At 43.6% G+C, this 23202-nt stretch overlaps 1 protein-coding gene across 1 annotated transcript; it reads left to right on the forward strand.

Moving 5' to 3' along the window:
- The first annotated feature begins 69 nt into the window (after positions 1 to 69).
- RETREG3 (reticulophagy regulator family member 3) lies at positions 70 to 22698 on the forward strand. Its single transcript, XM_047845459.1, has 9 exons — positions 70 to 430; positions 13662 to 13768; positions 15530 to 15560; positions 16497 to 16623; positions 17289 to 17373; positions 18187 to 18324; positions 19328 to 19410; positions 20026 to 20158; positions 20574 to 22698. The coding sequence occupies exons 1-9, from the start codon at positions 192 to 194 to the stop codon at positions 21029 to 21031; spliced, it is 1401 nt and encodes a 466-aa protein (XP_047701415.1). The 5' UTR covers positions 70 to 191; the 3' UTR covers positions 21032 to 22698.
- The last annotated feature ends 504 nt before the right edge of the window (positions 22699 to 23202 follow it).

The raw sequence follows: 23202 nt of genomic DNA on the forward strand, positions 1-23202 counted from the left end.
GCGTCGCGGCGCGCCGCGGGGGACGTACTTTGACGTAGCGTTCTCTTCTCTGGGAGGACGTGAGGTAGAGCTTGTGCGCAGGCGCACTATGGAGGGACGAGGCCTCCCCCGCGGAATCGCGCGTCTGCGCAGTCGGTGTTTATTGTGACCGACGGGCCGCGGCCCCGGATGTTGTGGCTCCCGGGGGGGAGATGGCGGAGGCAGAGGGGGTGGCCGCGGCCCCAGGCCCAGCTTCGGGGCCTACTTTGAGGGGTCGCCGCACTATGTCAGGCTCCTGGGAGCGAGACCAGCAGGTTGAGGCGGCGCAGCGGGCCCTGGTGGAGGTGCTGGGGCCTTACGAGCCTCTGCTGAGCCGGGTGCAGGCAGCCCTGGTGTGGGAGCGGCCAGCCAGGAGCGCCCTGTGGTGCCTGGGGCTGAACGCGGCTTTCTGGTGAGAGAACTGGACCCTCGGAAACCCTTCCAGGCGCGAATTCGTCAGGTTTCTCTAGGGCTCTACCTCTCGCCTCTCCTGTTTTCTTCGCTGCCTTGGCTCCTTCCAGTACCTGCCTAATTTTGCCTCACCTCCTTCCAGTCCATTCCTCCTGCAGGCTTTGGCATCGCAGTTCTCCCCAGGGCTTTCCAGTTACCTTCCCTGCTTTACTTGCTCCCGCACCCTTGCCCCGCACATCTGGCAGGAGCTTCTGGTAACATCTTGAGTCGCTCGAAGCGAGCGAGGACGCCTCATTTTGGCTAGGGAAAGCTGTGTCACTTAAGGCCATCACTTCCCGTTTCTTGTCCGCTCAAATGTGGTTTGAAGATCATTCTCAGAGCTTTGATTTTAGTAGTTGTTATATTGGGGTAGAGGCGTGAGGCGTGAGGTCTTGCAAAAGTATCCAAAGGTGTGATAAGAAAACAAGCTTGAGTGATCTGAATTAGCACGTTAGTTATCCTTTCCCTGCTCAAGGGAGTTTATGAAGTCTGAGCGTCAATGAGAGCCTCCAGAGCTGCAACTTGAAAGAAAATTATAAGCTTTTGAAGAACAGTTATGAAATAGTGGTAAATTTCACCCGTCTCAAAGCCACTTAACGATCGCATCTCCTCCCTGTTCCAAGGAATTAGACATCTTTAGGCACGGTTTATAGGCAAGGAGATTGAGGATGCCTAATAGCGTGTGTGAGTTTTCCTGAGCTGCAAAAAGGAAACTATAAATATGCTTTAAGAGTCTGTGTTCCGTGCTGTGCGAAAATGAAACTGCTGCTTCTCAGTTGTCATCCCCTAAAGAGGACATAGGTCTTCGTACGGTCTGCTAAGCATAGTTTGGAATTATTCGTAACTAGGAAAGGATTATTCACCAAATTCCAAGGGAACTGAAGTATAGGGGGGCTTCTACAGCTGAATGAAATAAACCTATTCTGGATGAACCTGAAATGAAACGAAGTATGTGTTTCCAAAGAAAATGTGTTTTTGCTAAAAGTACGTTTTCCTGAAATTCTTGGTTTTAGAACCAAAACATTTATTATCCTTTGTCTGAAAGAGTTTCAGTGAACTGGAGCAAAATAATGTCAAATTCATTGATAGACACAAGGTTCAGCTATTAAGTTAAGCCTCTCACAGTTTGAAGGGGACTCAGGTTTGAGGTGTCAGAGCAGTCTCTGGCATTAGTTGCTTCCGGAGTCTCTAGCAAACTTGATGATGAGATTTTCCTACAGCATTCTTCATTTATTTTTGGTTGTGCTTCTCTGATCCCCAGGTACCTACTTCCTTCCTTTTCTTTTCTTTGGCAGAAATCTTTAAGTGTAGCACCTCAATCAGGAGCATTTCCCAAAATGACGTTTTCTTCCTTTCCCCCACCTCCCCCATCACAACTCCTAACCCCAAACCATTCAGCCAAAACTTCATTTCCTACATTGAGATTGTACTCCTAGGGGGTAAAAAATTGGCCCTTAATAAACCAGTTTGTATCCAAGTGTGATTGGCTAATATATAATAACTTCATCAAGGTTTATTAATACAAATGAGTCAGCATGTATGTTGTTATTTTTGAGGAGGGGACTTTCCATATGCCCCTTGCCTGAGAGATTTTTTTAAAAAACATTTATTCATTTTTTTAGAGAGATGGAGACCAAGTGTGAGTGAGGGAGGGGCGGAGAGAGAGAGACATAGAATCAGACTCCCAGCTGTCAGCACAGAGCCTGACACGGGGCTCAAACTCATGGCTAGATCAAGACCTGAGCTGAGAACGCTCAACCAACTGAGCCACCCAGGTGCCCTGCTTGAGAGATTTTTGAAGTAGAATGTGGAGTGGAGGTCTGTATTTATAGGGAGCTGCTCTCCTATGTGATTGAGGCACATCTTTGAATGTTACAGTTAACTTTAATTTGCTGGCCCCCAACAGTGTTTGCTTAAGTTTACTAATATTCTATGTTTAGAATCTCACTCAGCTCCCCTTTTTGTAGTCTTGGTCCTGATTGGTCTTTGTCTCTGGCATTTCCTGCTAGGTTGCCTACTGAGTATCCAGAACATGGTTACTGTTGTTACATTCCCATCACTCTCTACTAGGTACAGAAGAGCTATAGCAAAATAAAGGTGTGACTCTTGAGACTCTTATACTTTATGGAGTATGGACTCATCTCCATGGAGGACTCATCTCCATGAAGGCTACAGAGTGACTGATAGTGTTAAACCCTCAGAGGCTAAGGTAGTTTGGTATTGGAATTCATAGCATTGTTGTTTTAGGAAATGAGCTTCCTTGGAAGACAATTTGAGGCTCAAAATGAAAGTTAGACTTGACATTCTGGTAGCATGTTGTACATGTCAACATGTGTTGACATTTCAGTTAGGAATGTCAAAGACTGTTTAGTTCTCGGACATTATAAATGTTTAGAAAATGTAAGAGGATCATTGGCTCAGGTCACAGAGAAATTGTCTGAAAATTTTTTCCCTTGTTTTAAATGATGGTACATCATTAACTGTGGTGTTTTATACATTTTGAGGTATTAGAAGATTGGATAGGAGTACAAAAAATCAAATTCAGGTAGGTAGTCACTCTTAATTTTCAGTGTTCTGTATTCTCAGTCAAGGTTTTTCTGTACGTGTGAATGTGCCCTCTTACATCTTAATAAAACAAAAACAACAGCGTAAAAGAGATGGATGTAAATGCTTTGCCTCTATTTCAGGGCTTTCAGTCTTTTTTATTTTTTCTTCAGGTTTCAGAGCAATTATGGTGATTATGTCAGAAATCTTTCAGCCTATGTTGCTTCTGGTTACTGACATGTTATTATCTTTAGGATAATAACAGAAATGTCAGACCTTCCTTTCCAATAGCTTGTGTTTTCATTAACCTCAGCACCACCTGTAAAGGAGTGATTTGGGAAAGAATATTGGAGTCAGCCAGAGTGTATCCTGACAGGATCAGAAAAAAACAGGTTGAAGTAACCTGTTGGTTTAACTCAGATCTAGGAGATCAGGGGAGCACTAAGGAGTCCTGGACATGTGTGTGCATTCCAAGCCCTCCCCTTCTATGAAAAGGCACATGATTCAAGGAGGGCTAGATGGCTTCAGAGCTCCTTTCCAGTCTTTAACATTCTAGGATCCTAGACCGTCTTTCAATTAAGGATATCGATTTAGAGCAGTCACAAGCTGACTCCCTATTGAGATCTGCTTTTACAATGATTTGTCTCAGTTAACCATACCATCTTCTGGGGATATCATGGAATCTATTGTTTTCACGATTAAAAAAATAAAGATGTTCTCTCTCCCCCCAAAAGAATCCAAATACAAAAATGACCGAGTAGTGATTAAAGCAATTCTGATTTAAAAGTCTAGAATATGAATGAAAAATAATAGGGACAGGAAATGGAAGGCAGGGCCCAGTTAAATAGAGGCATTTGTTCTGTGAGAAAAATATACACGTCAAATTTCAGATGAAACATACTGAGCAAATGCTTCTCATGCTGGTCTTTGGAGGGTTCTTGTTGCTTTTGGTAGCCAAGGAGACTCCCAGGGGCGCCTTGGCTTACTGTTTTGCCTGTCTTCCGCCATTAGTTTTTATCTGTCCTAATTTTAAGGTTGGGTGCTTTCTGTCCATTAACATAAAGTAGGTGTTTAGCAACTAGCTGGTTTCATTTCTGGTTTTGTGTAAGCAACAACTATCACTAAATTATGTGGGTTGGGTTAATTTTTTTCATACTGATTTACCAGTGACTAGCTCATTAACCAGATGGCCACAAGTGCCGTACAATAATGGGCTTTTTGTCCCTATAGGATGGGATGCTTTGTTCTGAAGTGCCAGTGAGACAAGCCTACTCTGTAATAACAAAGAAACCCCGAAATAGTATCTTCTTTGGTTGAAGATAGACATGTGCTCTTTATTTTATTTATGATATAGCAAACTCTAATTCACCTGTACTAATTATGAAGATCTGTGGTATAATTAACCTCAAAGAAAATTGTTTGGTTTTGGAATTTCTCTTGATTTTTCTGGAAACCAGGTTGTTTTTCCAAGGAATATTTCTTATTCAGAGAGATAATTGAATTTTAACCCCTAATAAAGGGGGTGAAAAGTTTACAAAAGAAAAAAAGTAGAAAATAATGAATCAATGGATATATAACATTTCACTCTCGTTAGTAATTAAAAATTTGAATGTAAATGGCAGTGAGTTACTAATTTCTGCTTATTTTTTTTAATGGTAGTATTTAATTCTGGGGAAAGTATGTAAAAGCTGGTATATGATTGATAGCAACATAAATTCAATAATCTTTCTGAAAGGTAATTAGGCAACATGTATTAAGACACCTAAGGGGCATCTGGGTCGCTCAGTCCCATGTCAGGCTCTGTGCTGACAGCTCAGAGCTTGAAGCCTGCTTTGGATTCTGTGTCTCGCTCTCTTTCTGCCCCTCCCCTGCTTATGCTCTGTGTGTCTCTCTCTCTCTCCCTCCCTCCCTCCCTCTCCCTCCCTCTCTCTCCCTCCCTCCCTCCCTCCCTCCCCCTCTCTCTTCCCCCCTCCCCCCTCCCCCTCTCTCTCCCCTCTCTCTCCCCTCTCTCTCCTCCCTTCCTCCCTCCCCCTCTCTCCCCTCCCTTTCTCTCCCTCTCCCTCTCTCCCCCTCTTCCTCTCTCTCCCTTTCCCCCTCCCCCTCTCTCCCCTCCCTCTCTCCTCTCCCTCTCTCCCCTCCCTCTCTCTCCCTCTCCCTCTCTCCCTCTCCCTCTCCCTCTCTCCCTCTCCCTCTTTCCCTCTCCCTCTCTCCCCCTCTTCCCCTCTCTCCCTTTCCCCCCTCCCCCTCTCTCCCTCTGCCCTTCTGCTTGCTTGCTTGCACGTGCACACACACTCTGTCTCAAAAAAAAAAAAAAAAAAGAAGAAGTTAATGTCTTTTCAGGGACTGGGGGAAAATGGACAATGATTGTTAACGAGTATGGGTTGCCTTTTGGGTTGATGAAATTGTTCTAAATTAGATAATGGTGATAATTACACAACTCTGAATATATTAAAAACCATTGAGTTAGGGGCGCCTGGGTGGCTCAGTCGGTTGGGCGTCCGACTTCGGCTCCAGTCATGATCTCATGGCTGGGGAGTTTGAGTCTGCATTGGGCTCTGTGCTGGAGCCTGCTTTGGATTCTGTCTCCCTCTTTCTCTGCCCCTCCCCGGCTTGTGCTCTGACTCTCTCAAATACAAATAAACATTAAAAAAAAAATTTAAAAACCTTTGAATTAGACAATTTAAAAGGGCGAATTTTATGGTATACGAAATATCTCAGTAACTCTGTTACTAAAAAATAAAAAAGTCAAGGGGTGCCTGGGTGGCTCAGTCAGTTGAGCATCCAACTCTTTTTTTTTTTTTTTTTAATTTTTTTCTTAACGTTTACTTATTATTGAGAGACAGAGAGACACAGAGTGTGAGCAGGGGAGGGGAAGAGAGAAGGGAGAGACAGAATCTGAAGTAGGCTCCAGGCTCTGAGCTGTCAGCACAGAGCCTGACATGGGGCTCGAACTCCTAAACTATGAGATCATGACCTGAGCTGAAGTCAGTTGCCTAACCAACTGAGCCACCCAGGCACCCCAAGCATCCCACTCTTGATTTCTGCTCAGGTCATGATCTCATGGTTTGTGAGATTGAGCCCCACATTGGGCTCTACCCTGACAGTGTGGAGTCTGCTTGGGATCCTCTCTCTTCCTCTCTCTCTGCCCCTCCCCCATTCATACTCTCTTGCTCTCTCTCTCTCTCTCTCTCAAAAATAACTTTAAAAAAAAGAAGGTAAAAATTTTAAAAAGTATTTCCCAGTATTTCCACTTGAAGTAGTTAATGGAAGTAAGGACAAAAATACATGCTCAGTGATATATAATTCAGCTTTACTTTTTTATATCAAAAATTGGAGACATGTTCAATTAGAGAAAGATTTAACAGACTAATTGTATGTATGTATGATATAATCGTTTTTGATGTTTTTCTGGTGATTCAAGAAAACTCACCTATGTATTGTTAAATGAAGAAGGAGGTTTTTAAACCAGGTATGACATATATTTCCATGGAGTTTTTATATGTGAATTTTTTTAAATAGAAGAAAATAGGGGCACCTGGGTAGCTCAGTCGGTTAAGCGTCCAACTTCAGCTTAGGTCATGATCTCACAGTTCACAGGTTTGAACCTAGCATCACAGTTCACAGGTTTGAGCCTGTTTCAGATTCTGTGTCTCCCTCTCTCTCTGCTCCTTCCCCACTCGCACTCTGCTTCTCTCTCTCTCAAAAATAAATAAACATTAAAAGACAAGAAAATAAAAATAAATGGAAGAAAATAACCTCTTCACATTTTAGGGCATGTATGTGGATAACGGGTCATTTTAAAAAACTTTGTTATGGAAAAATTTAAACATGCATAAGTAGAATAATATTATGTACTACTACCTACTCAGTTTTAAAATTTTTCGGGGCACCTGGGTGGCTCATTTGGTTGGGAGTCCGACTTCAGTTCAGGTCATGATCTCATGGTCTGCTGACAGCTCAGAGCCTGGAGCCTGCTTCAGATTCTGTGTCTCTCTCTCTGTCCCCGCCCTGCTCATGCTCTTCCTCTCTCAATCTCAAAAATGAATAAATGTTAAATTTTTTTTTTAATTTTTCAATTCATGACCAGTTTTGTGTCTTCTGTACCTCAGTTCTTTTTCACCTCTTCCTTTGTTGTTTTGAGGCAATCCCAGGTGTCTTATAATGTAATCTCTTAAGTATTTCAGAATGTGAAAAATCTCTGAAAAATACTTTAAAAAATACCAGTGCCATTATCATATGTAGAAAGTTAATGATTCTAATCAATGTTCAAACTTCCAATTTTTTCAAATATTACTTGTGTTTAGGGGAAATTATCTGGCTCAGTCCATAGAACATGTGACTCTTGATCTCAGGGTGGTGAGTTCAAGCCCCACATTTGGGCTTGAACTTAAAAAAAAGAAATATTATTTTTTAAACTTGGTTAGGATCCAAATGAAGTCCACATATTGTGACTGATCTGTTTCTTACATGTCTTTTACTCTTTGTTCCCTTTCAGTCTTTCTTCCTCTGTAATTTGTTGAAGAAAGCAGCAGAGTGGATTTTACTTATTGTATCCCTATGCCTATTCCCCTTGTGCTCTGTATTTCCTGTAAGTTGGTAGTTGGATCTAGAGGATTGATCAGATTCCAGATCAGTTCAAGAAATTTTTTTTTTTTTGGTAAGACTTTCATAGATGGTATACTAACTTCATCATATGTGTGTGTGTGTGTGTATGTATAAATGTTTATTTAAAAATTTTTTTTTTATTTTTTAACATTTATTTTTGAGAGACAGAGACAGAGCATGAGCTGGAGAGGGGCAGAGAGAGAGGGAGACACAGAATCTGAAGCAGGCTCTAGTCTCTGCGCTGTCAGCACAGAGCCTGATGCGGGGCATGAACTTGCAGCCTAGGCCAAAGTCAGATGCTTAATCGGCTGAGCCACCCAGGCACCCATTTATTCATTTTTGAGAGAGACAGAGACAGAGAGAGAGCGTGAGTGGGGGAGGGGCAGAGAGCGGGGGAGACACAATCTGAAGCAGGCTCCAGGCTCTGAGCTGTCAGCACAGAGCTGGACATGGGCTCGAATTCACTAGTCGTGAGATCATGACCTGAGACGAAGTTGGACACTTAACCAACAGAGTCACCCAGATGCCCCTCGTGTTTATTAATTTCTTCTATAACTATCACATTTTCTAATTTCCTCCAATAAACATGGTTGCTTTTATGAAAGAGAAAAAAACATATCATTAAGAAAGAATAGATTGTGAGTCCACAGTGGATACAAGGAGTAATGGGCTGTGGGCAATCCCCAAATTGAATAATTTACATGTGAATATTCAGAATTGACTTCATTTGCAGTTGTTTTTGCTAAGTTGGGAAGTTCTCATGCTGATTATAGTTGCTAAGAAATGTTTCACATGTTGTATCAAACTTGTACACTGTTATATCTGCCTGTGAAGTTTTTGGCGTGCATGAAAAGACATTGCAGGACTAAACTAATCCAGGAGAGTCCTCCATATTTTTCATCCATCCTTTATCTGTACTGATCTCAAAAATACTTTCTTCAATTATGTTTGGTCTTTGCACATGGTTGCAGAGTTGTCTTACAGGTGTGCTTCCGGGTTACATCTGTAAAATGATAAGCATTAATGTGTCCTCTTTTCACATGGTCCAAGTCTTACTCTTTTCTGAACTCTTTTCAAACAAAGCACACTAATCTGAGATTGATATTCCTTTTTTGTTGAGGGATTTAGTGTTGAGGCCTGGAAGGAAAAAAGCACACACTTATCCATATTTTATGTTTGACGGTCAGACTTCTAAGAGAACCTTGATGCTAATTATCTATTACCTTGGAGGGGTCAACTGCAGTATATTGAGGTGATATATCCTATTAATTATGTTTTTATCTGTATGGAAGAAACTATTTTCCCAAGAAATGTTATTTATACCACACGGAAAAACTTTTCTTTTTCTGAGTTCCTACATTGGCTTGTTCAAGAAAAAGATAAATCTGGTCCTGAAATTAATTTATGGGTCAGGATTAATCTTGTGGAGAAAGATGTTTGGGGTGCCTGGGTGGTTCAGTCAGTTAAGCATCCAACTCTTGATGTTGGCTCAGGTCGTGATCTCATGGGCTCTGTGCTGACAGTGCAGAGCTTGCTTGGGATTCTCTCTCTCCCTCTCTCTCTCTGCCTCACCTCCCTTCTCTCATAAATAAACATTAAAAAAATTAAGGGGGGGGAAAAAAAGATGTTCACAGTTTTAGCCTTCATGACCCAAAAAATAAAAAACTTTTTGTAAAACTCGTTACTGTTTCACCTTTATCTACAGGATAAAATCAATATGCTTGTCATAAAAGGCTCTTCATGATCTGACTTCTGCCTGTCTCCCCATATTCATCCCCTCCTTGTATTCTATGTGTTTCAGTTATATGAAACAGCTTGTTGTTCCTTAAATATGTCATGCCAGCTGGCCGTTGTCCTATCTGAATGTCCTTTCCTTCCCCACATCCTTTTGCCCTGTTTTTTTACCACTTACCTTTTTTTTCTTTAAATATTTTATTTTTTAAGTAATCGCTACACCCAGTGTGGGGCTCCAACACACAACCTGAGATCAAGAGTCACACACTCCACCAAGTGAACCAGCTAGGTACCCCATTCTTACCAATTATCTTAAAAAAATTTTTTTTAATGTTTATTTATATGTGAGAGAGAGACAGAGACAGAGACAGAGCGTGAGCTGGGGAAGGGCAGAGAGAGACAGAGACAGAATCCCAAGCAGGCTTCAGGCTCTGAGCTGTCAGCACAGAGCCTGACAGGGGGATCGAACTCACAAGCCATGAGATTATGACCTGAGCAGAAGTCGGATGCTTAACTGACTGAGCCACCTATGCACCCCTTTACCAGTTATCTTTTAAATCCCAGCTTAAATGTCCTCTTCTTTGTTATTGTTATCTTGTCATATTACAAGCACACATAGACACATAAATACATTTGAGAGTAAGGTCCATGTCTTACTGTTTTCTGTAACTGGGCTGCTTACCTCAAGGCCTCCACATAAAATGGGCATTCAGTACACGTTTGTTGGATTGAGTTGAAGCATAGGTGGGCACTATAACAGGCTACTAAAACAGTTCAGGTCTTGGAGAAACAGTATTTTTACTGCCATCATTTTTGGAAAACCGGCCTGCCTTAGGAGAGCTTAATATCCTATCCCTACCGCAATTTATATTTGTGTTAGTAATTATGATCTGGGAAGTGGAGATTGTAGACAGTCTGAAAATTGCCTTCCCAGGGAGCCCTTTCAAGAACTCTGGAGAAAATAGTGGTCATGCCATTTCCTCCTATGCTGGCATATAGAAGCAGCAGGACTGGGGAGCAAGAAGTTCTAGAGCCCTTATCCTTGGCCTTGTTAACTTTGCTTGCCGGGGTGATGAACTGGCTTTGGAGAAAAGATTAATGACCTGGGGCAGCTCCAGAGGCTTATTTTTGTTAAGCTGCTTTCATTCTTTAATCTCATATATAATTACAGTGTCCTTTAAGTGGTGGGGTAGAAAAATCGGAATAGGTTATCATTGGTGTCTGGATTTTTCAGTTCTTGGTTCCTCCCATCCTTCATTATTTGTATAGTTTTAAAAAGTACGTAACGTGGATTCACGTTTGTTGAATACAAGTACAAAAATGGCTAGAGACAAAAAGTTCCTCTGCCAATCCCTGCGTATGTATAGGTATTCATAGATACACACAAGATAAAGCTATTTTTTCTTTAAATATAAGGATTATATTCTTAATATCCTGTGATTATGTCAAGTCATGAGGTCTTGTGTTGAGTTGAGAAGAAAAGAGCTCATTTATAACCAAACCTTGGTCATCCTAACCCTTGTTTGATCAGTTGTTATAAAGCTAATAACACTGCTACATTGTAAAATTGAATAGAGCAATGTGTTTGGCATGTATTTGGTGCCTTGTGTTTTCTTCTTTTTAGCAAGATCAAGTATGGTATTTTTATAGGCAATTAAGTATGTTGTTTCTATTACCTACAAACAATCCTGCATGTTTTGTTATTGTTACCACTACATACAGATGAAGAAATCAAGGCTTAAAGAGGTTAAGCTTGTTTATTCAAGGTCACAGGATTAAGCGGGTGTTGAGAGAATTGGACTCCAACCAGTCTGACTTTAAAAGCCATGTCTTACTGCCCTGCCGAACCATCTCTCCAATGCATTCAGCTTCCCTCTTGAAACTGAATGGTTTAGGGGCGCCTGGGTGGCTCAGTCGGTTGAGCATCTGACTTCGGCTCAGGTCGTGATCTCATGGTCTGTGAGTTTGAGCCCTGCGTCGGGCTCTGTGCTGACAGCTCAGAGCCTGGAGCCTGCTTCAGATTCTGTGTCTCCCTCTCTCACTCTCTGCGTCTCCCCCACCCATGCTCGCTCTCTCTTTCGCTCTCTCTCTCTCTCTCTGAGAGAAATAAATAAACTTAAAAATTAAAAAAAAAAAAAAAAAAGAATGGTTTCTCAAACCATCTGTGGTGAGGGCTAGTGGTGGTGTCTTCCCTGATGTGTGGCAAATCATTACTTTTGTAAAGTACAATACAAATCAGTTACTAGAAAAATTAAGTTTAAAAAAGGGACAGAAAATATAAACCCAAAGGTATTCTTAGATTCCAAATTACTTGGTCAAACTTCTATAAAAATTTCTAAATGCTTACTTTATTAAAAAAATTTTTTTTAATGTTTATTCATTTTTTGAGAGAGAGAGAGAGACAGAGCGTGAGTAGGGGAGGGGCAGAAAGCAAGGGAGACACAGAATCTGAAGCTGGCTCCCAGCTCCCGGCACCCGCCTCTGAGCTGTCAGCACAGAGCCCAATGTGGGGCTTGAACCCGTGAATCATGAGATTATGACCTGGCCGAAGTCGGACGCTCAACCAACTGAGCCACCCAGGTGCCCCTGTAAATGCTTACTTTAAATTTTGTACTTACTTCCTCACAGACTGCCAGAATCAGTTTGTGGGCCAGCACTGGACTACAGACACTGAAAGGCACTGCTTTAGAGGCCTTATGCTGGGGTATAGAAACACTCCTAGAACTAATTTTTTTTATTAAAAAAAATTTTTTTTTTTCAACGTTTATTTATTTTTGGGACAGAGAGAGACAGAGCATGAGCGGGGGAGGGGCAGAGAGAGAGGGAGACACAGAATCGGAAACAGGCTCCAGGCTCCGAGCCATCAGCCCAGAGCCTGACGCGGGGCTCGAACTCACGGACCGCGAGATCGTGACCTGGCTGAAGTCGGACGCTTAACCGACTGCGCCACCCAGGCGCCCCTAATTTTTTTTATTAAATATCTTATGAAAGAGTAAAAAAAAATTTTAGTGTTTATTTTTGAGAGAGAGAGTGTGTGAGCAGGGGAGGGGCAGAGAGCGGGGGTGGGGAGACACGGAGACACAGAATCCAAAGCAGGTTCCAGGATCTGAGCTGTCAGCACCGCCTGACGCGGGGCTCGAACTCAAGAGCCATGAGATCATGATGTGAGCTGAAGTCAGACACTTAACTGACTGAGCCACCCAGGCGCCCCTGAAAGATTTTAAATGTTAGCATTTATCAGTGCATGGTGAATCTTGGTTCTTCTTCTTTTACACCCTTTTCCTTGCCAACCTATATTATTTTGACATAAATCCCAGATATCACATCATTGTGTTCATAAATATTTTAGTATGTATCTTTAAGAAATAGGAACTCTTTAAAAACCTATTTTCCATAATGTTATCACATCTAAAAAATTAACAATTCCTTAATATCCTCAGGTGTGCTGTAGGTGTTAAGATTTCCCAGATTTTTCATAAATATCTATTTGTGGTTGATTCCTTCAAATAAGAAAGAACTTTTCCTTCATCCTGTTAATATGATATATTTATTGATTTTTATGTGTTGAACCACCCTTGTATTCCTGAAATAAATCTCAGGAATTGGTTATGGTATATAATCTTTTTAATATGCTGCCAAATTCAGTTTGCTAGTATTTTATTGAGGATTTTTGCATGTGTGTTCATAAGAGATCTCGGTCTGTAGTTTTCTTGCAGTGTCTTTGGCTTTGGTATTAGAGTAATGTGGTCTCATGAAATCAATCAAGAAGTGTTCTCTCTTCAATTTTAAGGAAATGTTTAAGAAGTATTAGTGTTAATTTTGAAGAACTGGCTCTTGAGATGTAGCTTCATTGCTGACTTCCTGTGTGACCTTGACCAAATCATTTTACTTTTTTGGGCCTCAGTTCCTCCGTCTGTAAAAGAATATCTAATTGAATTCTTTGCTTCTTAATACATCCCTATCAGTTTGTTGCCCTACACTAGGGTCTAATCTGGTAGAAAGGTGTTTGCTTTCATCCTTATAATAACTTGTTATCAGGAATGAATTTCTTCTCCCTGAAATTAATGGAATCACAGACTTATAAGTTGGAAGGAGCTTTAAGAGGTTATTTGACCTAGTCCTCTGCCTTTACAGAAGCAAATTATTACCTCTGCCACATAGGTAAAATAGCTGATGTTCAGGAAGTTTAAGTGATTTTCCCAAGCTATATAACTAGGATTTAAGTCTATTTACTAGATTCTGAAGTATACATATGGTCCTTTCTGAAAGTAGCTTAATTAGATAATAATCTTGTTTTTCCTTCTCTATAGGTTCTTTGCACTGACATCCCTTCGTCTTGTATTTTTACTTGCGTTCAGCTCAATGATCATTGTGTGTATAGATCAATGGAAGAACAAAATCTGGCCTGAAATAAAAGGTGAGTTCGATAGCATTTAGAACAATCTGAACTGGAAATGATCTTTCATTTAATTTTTACCTTATTTTGGGGGGTTTATGGGGGAGTATATAGAACTGGGAATACCTTTTGATGCCTGAATTATTTGCTTTAGGAGACACTTGAAGGGCTGGTGCTCCTTCTGTAGTTTGGTGGAGCTGTGCTCCACCCTTCCCATTGTTACTAAGCTCAGGAGACCTGTACCCACCACCTGAGATGTTCTAGCCTTCATTATTGGTCTGAGGAGTAAGTAGTCCTCAAGTTAAAAAAAAAAAAAAAGATTCTCATTGCATACTACATCTTTACTGAGGCGGTATCAGTTTGCCTCTCAGGGATTTCTTTTAACTTGTTTATTTATAAAGCAGTAAGCTAAGTGTTGTGACTTATATATAGTACTCTAAGACATGATTCCTTTTCTCAAAGATTGTACATACATAAACAGAAGACAAATGAAATGACAGTTGTAACACAGTACCAAATATGTCACGGCGCAGTATGTGATCGGTATGTTTATTATGTATTTTGGCCCTGGCTCAGGCCTTGAATGAAGCAAGAGATTTGAACAGTTGAATATAAAAGTGTGTTTCTAGAGGGGCCAGTAACTTGATTAGTCTGAGAAACCAGAAGCTGCAAAGCATCTCTGAGAGCAGGGAATTGGTCACTTTCACCCTAATGAAGAGGTCACTGAAAGGAGTACTAGGAAATAAAACTGAAAACATGTTGAGATTAGATTTTACAAGGCTTTTGAGTTAGGCCTAGAAGTTTAGACTTTATCCTATAGCTAATGGGTGGTCATTGAACATTGTTTTATTAAAGCTTATATGCTGAAGTGATATTAAAGCTTAATTTGATAGCATTTTGCAAGCTCACAGAGAAGAAAATGAGGAAGGAGAGAGACCTGATAGGAAACTATGGCAGTATGTGTGAGAAGTAGTCAGAGAAGTATTCATGGAAACAATTGATCGGTGGCTTCAAGAGCTGAGAAGTAGGAAGACACATTAAGACTGGTAAATAGGGGGTTAGAAGAATTAAGGGATAAAAGCCAGCTGCGGGAGTTCAAAGCTAGGAGAATAGGAGAATGGGGTTATGGTCAGCGTATACAGTAGCAGCAGGCAGGGGAGTCCGTTGGGGTGGGGGTTGAGAGCGAGGAAAATTGATGTAGGTTTTGGACATGTTAATTTTGAAGTGTTGGCAGGATATTTACACCAAAGTATACAGCTTTTAAATACATTCCTATCCTATTTTGCAGAGACTTTAAGGAGTCATGTAGTTCATTCACCTGTTTTATGGCTGGTGAACGTCAAAAGACTTGACATCGTTCACTATAGTTAATAGGTCTCTTTTTAAAGAGAAAAGACAGATTTTAGGGTTGGAGTAAATATAACCCGCCTCAGTAACCTGGTGCACCTTGATATGTATGAACAACCAAGACGCACTTGAGGGGTGGGATGGTTCATTTTTCATGTGCACCTTGATTCTCAGTTGTAGAAAGTAGAAGGGGTCCTGATGCTCCATTTGGATCCCCTCACCCGCCCACTGGAGAAATGAGCAGGCATCAGCCATCATCCCCGTGTCTGCAGTTCCCTAACTCTGTCAGTGTAACATAGTGTTTCCTTTTTATTGGCTATTAGCATTTTCTTTTCCTCAAACCTATTAAAACTTGAGCTGTCAGACCAACAGCCTAACATTTTTATGTTTAGTTTTCCCTACCAACTAATGCTGGTGTTTGTTTTAATATTGTAGTGCCAAGACCCGACGCATTAGACAATGAGAGGTATGGAACACTAATTAAATCCCTTTTCGTTGCTCTGATTGATTCTCTTGTTGTAATATTCTGGTTCCATGTTGTTAACCCCATGTTATGGATACAGAGTATAAGCTGAGAACCTAGTCTGTTCCGCATAATCATTTTAACAAATCTAAAATTCAGGCAGCAATATGTTGAGATGGCTAGTGTCCTCTGCTATTAAGAAAAGTTTTGAAAAAGAAGTGTTGTAGTGCCCCGTAATCTAACATGCCAGGAAATTAGCTGCATTTTTTAGCCCTACTGTGAAAACTTTGAGGCAACTTACTTCATTTGTCTCCTGGCTTTTATACCAGGTCATTTAGTGTTTTCTGTGACCTGTGGCTTTTTAAAGTTCCTGGTCAGAAAACACATTGGTTCCAGGCATCAGCAAGCCAAAGATTCCTCTTATGTCTTACAGCTCCTGCTTTCATTTCTCAGTTCATTCATCCCATACGTTTGATCCAAGGAATTTCCTCTGCTGTGGTTTATTTTGCTTTTGCTTTGTTTGTTTTCTCTCTGATGGACACATGCACCATTGCCTCCCCTCAGCAGCAGCAGTGTCAGACTATGCTTTACTTTTATCCCTGAATTGCAATCACAGTGAATTGCAATGGTCCGCGTGCAGGGAAGATGTTTCTAAGCACAAAGGGCCTTGGAGCTGGTGGCAGGTTTATACACGTGGATTGGGCCGCTTGCTCACAGGGTGGAGCTGTCGGAACAAGTGTGCCCTCCTAGTCTCTAAATTCAAGTTTCAACCTGTGAGACAAGAAGAAAGTCCCACTTCACTTCCAGAGCACCTAGGACTAGCCACTCCCCAGCTCCAATTGAAACCTAGAAGCATCGGCTGCCTACACAGCAAGATGGGGCGGAGGGGGGAATCCCTCAACACCCTCCTTTCACAGCTCCCCCTTCTCTCTCCTATAGCTGGGGCTTTGTGCACCCTCGGTTGCTCAGCGTGCCCGAGCTCTGCCACCACGTAGCTGAAGTCTGGGTTAGTGGGACCATTTTCATAAGGAATCTTTTGCTTTTCAAAAAGCAAAACCCAGGCAAGGTAAGACTCTTCCCATTTCACTTTCATTTCTGGCTTCTCAGTTCAGTTCATGCTAAACTGAGACAGTCCTGTGATGGCATATCCTCATTCAAGAGAGGAAAGACCCCGATGATTGTGGAGACAAAGGGAAGTTGTAGGAAGGGATTTCTGACCAGCCACTAGGACTAGGGGAAGAGCTTGACGATTCCTTCTTTGGGTGCTTGCCTCTTAGATTGAGCCATCTTCCTTAGATTGAGCCCCAAGATGGCAAAGAAAGCTTGCTTGTGTGCGTTTTGTGTCATAGTAAACATGTGGTAGGTTGTTGGGTTTTTTAATTTTTTACCTTTTTTTTTTTTTTTTTTTTTAAATTAAAAAAACCCCACCACCAACACTTGCTTTCAGAGAGAATTTTTGGCTAAGCCCATGCAGACCAATTTCCTAGCAGGAAAGGTGCAGCCCTGTTGGGTTAGCCACGGAAAAGGAGTTTGAATAGAATGGACATCCTCCTTTCCATCCCAGACGTAATCACTGTGGGATGCAACAGTGGCTAGACACAGCTGTGATTCTGACATGCCCACTCATAGGTCATAAAGAATCATTTTAATCACATCTCCACCTATCCCCTGTCCCCACCTCAGTCTCCCTCCATGTAACAGAAACTTAATACTGTTTCCTGACTCCTCCAGTTCTGCTTGCTGAGCTGTGGGATACTGACCTTTTTGGCCGTCTTGGGCCGCTACATCCCTGGGCTCTTGCTGTCCTACTTAATACGTAAGTATGGCACATAACCTTCCCCTGAGCTTACCCTGCTAGCTTTTCCAGCCACAGCTAACTCTAGGTCTAGAAAGAGGACTTTTATATTTTGGTTCTCCAGGAAATGATCTTTTTATATTTTCATAACCTGTTTGGTGTCATGAAAGTATCTTTCTTCTTATCTATAACAGGCTCCCCACACATAAAGTACTTTTCTTACTAAGTCAGCTTTAGAAATCATTGAGGGTTCACTAGCCTATGTTGTATTACCAACTATAAAGACTGTCTGTTCCTATTTAGGAGGAAATTTTTAGAGCCCGAATACTGTGTAATAGCAGAACACAATTCTTAGAGGTTTCTCTACTAGATTCTGCTTATTCTGGAGCACTTTTTTTTCGTTTGGAGCACAGTTTTTTAAATTTAGTTACTTCCTGTTGGCCTGAACTCTGTGTGGGGCTGGAAGAACTGAGTAGTTATGGTTGTGGCCAGAAGCTCACATGATTTGTTGTCTAGTTTCTGAGGCATTGTTACCAGTTAGCCTTTTGTATGGCTCAGTGACACCTGTATGCATGTGACCACACTGCCTGGTTCTGTTCTTAATGTATCGGCAGCACACTGTGCTGTGCACAGCCACGTAGGTGACTGCAGAAGTCTCTGCCCCCCAAAACCCCCTCATGTAGTGGGGGAGCCTAGTAAAGATGGATGACCAGCAGAATGAAACAGAACTATTTCCCACTGAGTGTCCAGAGGGCACAGTGACAGAAGGACAGTAAGGACTGTTTCGTACAGCCCCTTCTCCACCTTGCCGCTGTTTCCCACTCCTTCTCTCAGTTGTCACTGTCATGATGTGGCCCCTTGCTGTGTACCACCGACTGTGGGATCGAGCATATGTACGGCTGAAGCCAGCTCTGCAGCGGCTAGATTTCAGTGTCCGTGGCTACATGATGTCGAAGCAGAGAGAGAGACAATGTAAGTGTCAAGGGGAGGCTTCTTTCCACTTGGGCAATTTGGGGAAGACAAGGAGAAGCCTGTGAGTCCGCAGAAGTTGGAGAAGCGAGTGAGATGTGGTTGGTGTGTAGGGGGCGGTGGTAGGTAAAAGTAATATTTTATTCCGGGAAGTCTGTGCAGGCTTACCAATTTTCCCACTTAGAATTCCGGACACTCCCATTTTAAACAAATCTGGGGAAAGCTCTTCCAAATTGAATAAAAGTCAGACAGCGAAGATATCCCTAGTGTTGGCTGCTTTTTAGGAAGTACTTTCCTTGTGCCCGAGCACTGTGCTGGCAGCTCTGCATACATGTCTTATTTAACCTTGACAACCTTGAGAAAAGAAATTGAACTTCACAGTTAGTAAATGGCAACCTCTAAGCCAGGCCTCTTTTTACTACTGAAAGCTGCTTTCCAAAGGTGATTCATGCTGCCTGAGAAGCCAGAAGATCCAAGATCCTCCAACACATGAATGACAGTTCCGTGAACTTTTTCCTCCCTCCTGTGGGCTGGTCAGGTTAGATATTTCATTAAGCCCTAGCCTTCAGAGAGCCCTGCACACACAAGGTCATCAAGGCCCAACACCCCCTGGCACAGCCAGCTAAATAGTATCAGTCCTCAAAAGCCTAATTTAACCAAGGTGGAGCATCTCCCTTTGCCCTCTCTATGACAGCCTCCACTTTCCACCTTGACATCCTGTCTGCCCCTAGCTGATCCTGCGACTTGTTGATCATCTGATCAGAACAAAAGTGTGGAGGGGCTGGTGGAGGAGAGGCAATGGAAGAGAGATCTTTCTCTCCCCAGTTATCAGCTTACCTTGTTACTTAGGCTCAGCAACCCCCACCCTCAGGCATTGTGATGGGGCTTCAGGATATATTCAGAGGATTCATTCTGTTCTGTTCTGATTTTATGTCTTTGAAGTCCAGGGCGGGTGGGGGTTTCCCCTTAAGGGAAGGCATCAAGGCCTTCTGCTCTTTCCACATAGTGCGCCGCAGAGCTCTACACCCAGAGCGTGCAATGGACAACCACAGTGACAGCGAAGAGGAGCTTGCTGCTTTCTGTCCTCAGGTATCTTGGGTGTGGAAGGCGCACCACTGGTCAGTTAGCCCCCTTTAACTGTATGGCAGGTCATGTTTAGGCAGTGACTAGGTTTTCAAGTTCATTATGGGTGCTTCAAGGCCCCACCCTCCCCTTGCCCCAAAGAACAGTGAGGAGAGAAGCTAGTGTTCTATTGGGACTGTGTGCATAGATCCTAGTTTGAGCCTGGTGACCAGCACACCCTCTTCCGTGTCTCCTTTTAACCCCTACCATCATGGCAGAACTTCTGGAACTGGCGTGATCATCTTTTAAACAGCCCAGCCCACCTTGTGTTGGGCAATGTATCTTCCTGGCCACCTGTGAAAAGTTATCTCTGGATCAGTTATTTGCTTAAGAGTAAGTGGCTGGTTGGCTCCCCACACTACTTTCCTTCTTATGCTCAAGATTGATAAATAAGGGTGTTTTCCTTGGGGGAGCAGCCTAAAAGGGGTAAAGATATTGCCTGAAGTCCCTATTGTGCCTGATTGCACTGCTGGCTTTAGGGTAGCCTTTAGGGCTGGCTAATTAGTAGAGCTATAACTGGGGAACTGCACCTTTTCCTAATGGCATTCTCTCTTCAGGCTTGTTGGTCTTTTCTTTCCTAAGCTGGATGATTCTACTGTTGCCAGGGAATTGGCCATCACAGACTCCGAGCACTCGGATGCTGAGGTCTCCTGTACAGACAATGGCACATTCAATCTTTCACGGGGCCAGACACCTCTAACAGAAGGCTCTGAAGGTGAGGGGAACCTTGGACCCAAGTTGATAATGACTCTGACTGTTGCCACTTAGCTTCCCTGGGCAGAAGGGGATACTGCCCCCTCCTCTCTGAGGTGTGGATCAGGTGGCAGAACAGCTTTGGCATATGGCTACAGCCAGAATGGTACTGCTGCTCTCCTTGAAATCCTCCCTTAGTAGCCTCAGGTTTCTAGGCTCATATGGAGCATACTGGAGGAAGGGGAGGGAGTTCTTTGGTCAGTAGAGATCATAGCAGTCTGTACGTGGAGGGGAAAGGCCAACCAGTGCTATAGGTTTTGCTTCACCCTGAGAAATACAGGGTAGAAAAATCGGGTTACATGGGGCTGACTTTGTGGGGCTGGGGCACAGGAGTGCCAGGTTGTTGCCATGTCTCAGACACCCCTCTGTTCTCCCAGACCTAGATGGTCACAGTGATCCAGAAGAATCCTTTGCCAGAGACCTTCCAGACTTCCCTTCCATTAATGTGGATCCTGCTGGCCTGGATGATGAGGACGATACCAGCATTGGGATGCCCAGCTTGATGTACCGTTCCCCACCAGGAGCTGAGGAGCTCCAGAACCCTCCTGCCAGCCAGGACGAGGCTGTACTGCCGGAGCTCCTGCTTGGTGCCCTGCCTGCAGGATCCAACCTCACCAGCAACCTTGCCAGCCTGGTCTCCCAGGGCATGATTCACCTGGCCCTGTCAGGGGCCTCCCAGCCAGGCCCTTCTGGCCCACCTCCCCGGAGAGCAACAAGAGGCTTCCTTCGGGCCCCTAGTTCAGACCTGGACACTGATGCTGAGGGGGATGACTTTGAACTTCTGGACCAGTCAGAGCTGAATCAGCTGGACCCTGCCAGTTCCAGGAGCCACTGAGGCAGAGACTCCTTTTGGGGGTCACTGTGGTTTAGGTTTTTTTTCTCCCTATCCCACTTAAGGTGAAGGGGCAAGGGAAGAACCCAGGTCCCATCCACTGAATTCTATATGTATGCTTGGTGGCCTGGCTGAAGCTCAGGCCTGCTGAGAGAGGATACTCGCTCCCCGGCTACCAGCTGGATGCCTATTTCTGAGCTCAATCACTGCAGTGAGAGTGCTCCCCCAGGGGAGGCTTCTCCATCAGAATGGTACTTTTGGGGAACAACGTAATCAGGGGTATTGGTTCCCCTTTGAGGGGGTGCTGCTGTTTGCTTCTAGGTATGGGTGCTCGGGGGCCCTCAGTGATAGAAGCCACCCTTTCCTTCCTTCCTCCCTCCATCTCCTCCCTGGAGCTCCAAGTCAGGCAGCAGCTGGAAGAGTTACATTGCCATCCTCTTTTGCTAAGCCATGATTTGATTTGTCTTTTTCTAAGCAAATTTTTTGGTTCTGCAGAGCAGGCCTGCTCCCTCTGCCCCAGCCCATCCTCATTTCTTGAGGCTTAACCTCCAGTGCTCCAAAGTAGTGCTTGTGAAATTTAGGAAATGTGAACATGATGTGAGGGTCGGCCTCTTCAACATTACCTTGGGCTGTGGGGTCAGCTGGCTGAGAGGGCGGGTGCCTCTATATCTCATGGTCTCATGGAATCTTCTGAAGCTGCCTGGTTATTTTTGGTGCTGCTAACCCCTGGCTCCATTTGACCATCAGCCTGAGCAACGAGCAAAGCAATACCATACCATATCCATTTCCATGTTCCCGTTCCTTCCCCTGCTCCTCCTTTGGAGAAGCAATAATTGCATGGGGGGTGTCAAAGTAGCACTTTACAAATGGCTCATTGGCATTCACCCCAGGAGCCACCAGCTCTTCTTGCACCAGCTCTTCTTACTCCTGATTCAGTTCCTTTAATAGTTTTATTTTCAGTTGCTTCCCACTTGGCAGGGCCTCTTTTAAGGATGAGCCCAGTTAGCAAGAATGTGTCTGTAGTCAGAAACCCCTCTAAGGGGTATCTGTTCTACTGTCATGCTAGAGAAAGACTAAAAATGGCAATTCTAGACCTGTGCCAGACTACAGCCTCTCTCTGCTTCCCCAATCAGAGCTCAGGCCAAACTCTTCTGTCCTCTTGCCCTCTGCATTAACCCTTTGCTGATCCTCAGGGACCACTCCCCCAACACTCCCATACCTGGGCAAGGGATGTTGGACAGAGCCCATTTTCATGTGCTGCAGGTGGGAGTGTGCTAACATGTTTGCTCTTGGTTGATGGACAAGGTAGAGGCCGGGAGTGAAAATTAAGAGTGAGAAGGGAGAAGAGCTAGGTGCCTGTTTCATAGTCACTTGTGTGTGAAGATTTGGGGTAATGGCATCTCCCCACTTTAGGGTTCTCAGACTTTGGACACCTCCTCTCTTCTCAGAGCCCAGATGTCTCACAGGTGAACTCTGATAGGGAAAAACACAGGAGTGTGGGAGAGGAGCGGGTTTTGGTGTGTTTGCATGAGTGTGTGTAGCTTCAGGCCTTGGAAGTTGGCAAGAGGGAGGGAGGAAGGAGAGCAAAATCTTCAGAGGGTGTTTCTTGTACCTGGGGGATCCTGCTCTGAATCTCCTTAGTCCTCCACTGTGAACTGGGGTGGGGATGGACGGGAGGGGGGAGGGAGGGAGTGGTGCTGGGGAATAAATCTTATATGAGAACAATCTTTAAGAGACTGATGTTGAATGGTGTTTTACCCTTGATAGTGTTCTCAGGTGACAACCTTAGAATAGTAAGCCCAGCTGTGAGCGACCCACCTGCCCTGTTTTTCCTTTGTGATGGTCAGAATAATCACCATGGTATGAAGCCACTTCCCCTCCCCTGGAGAGCCTAGACAGTATAACTGGCACTCTTGGTTGGCATCTAGCCAGCAGTTCCATCATTTTTTTTTTTTAATGTTTATTTATTTGAGAGAGAGAGAGAGAGAGAGAGAGAGAGAAAGCAAGCGGGGGAGGGGCAGAGAGAGAGGGAGCCAGAATCCCAAGCAAGCTCTGCACTGTCAGTATGCAGCCACACCTGCGGCTCAAACCCACGAACCTCAAGATCATGACCTGAGCCGAAATCAAGAGTCGGATGCCCAACCTACTGTGCCACCCAGGCGCCCCTCATTTTT

This window comes from Prionailurus viverrinus, unplaced genomic scaffold, assembly GCF_022837055.1.
Source record: "Prionailurus viverrinus isolate Anna unplaced genomic scaffold, UM_Priviv_1.0 scaffold_35, whole genome shotgun sequence".
NCBI lineage: Eukaryota > Metazoa > Chordata > Mammalia > Carnivora > Felidae > Prionailurus > Prionailurus viverrinus.

Bases quoted from the DNA above. Each gene is read 5' to 3' on its own strand.
- RETREG3 (XM_047845459.1), top strand. From the start codon at position 192: ATGGCGGAGGCAGAGGGGGTGGCCGCGGCCCCAGGCCCAGCTTCGGGG. The intron at 17,374-18,186 runs GTAAGTATGGCA...TCCTTCTCTCAG, and splicing joins CTTGCTGTCCTACTTAATAC to TTGTCACTGTCATGATGTGG. The intron at 20,159-20,573 runs GTGAGGGGAACC...CTGTTCTCCCAG, and splicing joins TCTAACAGAAGGCTCTGAAG to ACCTAGATGGTCACAGTGAT.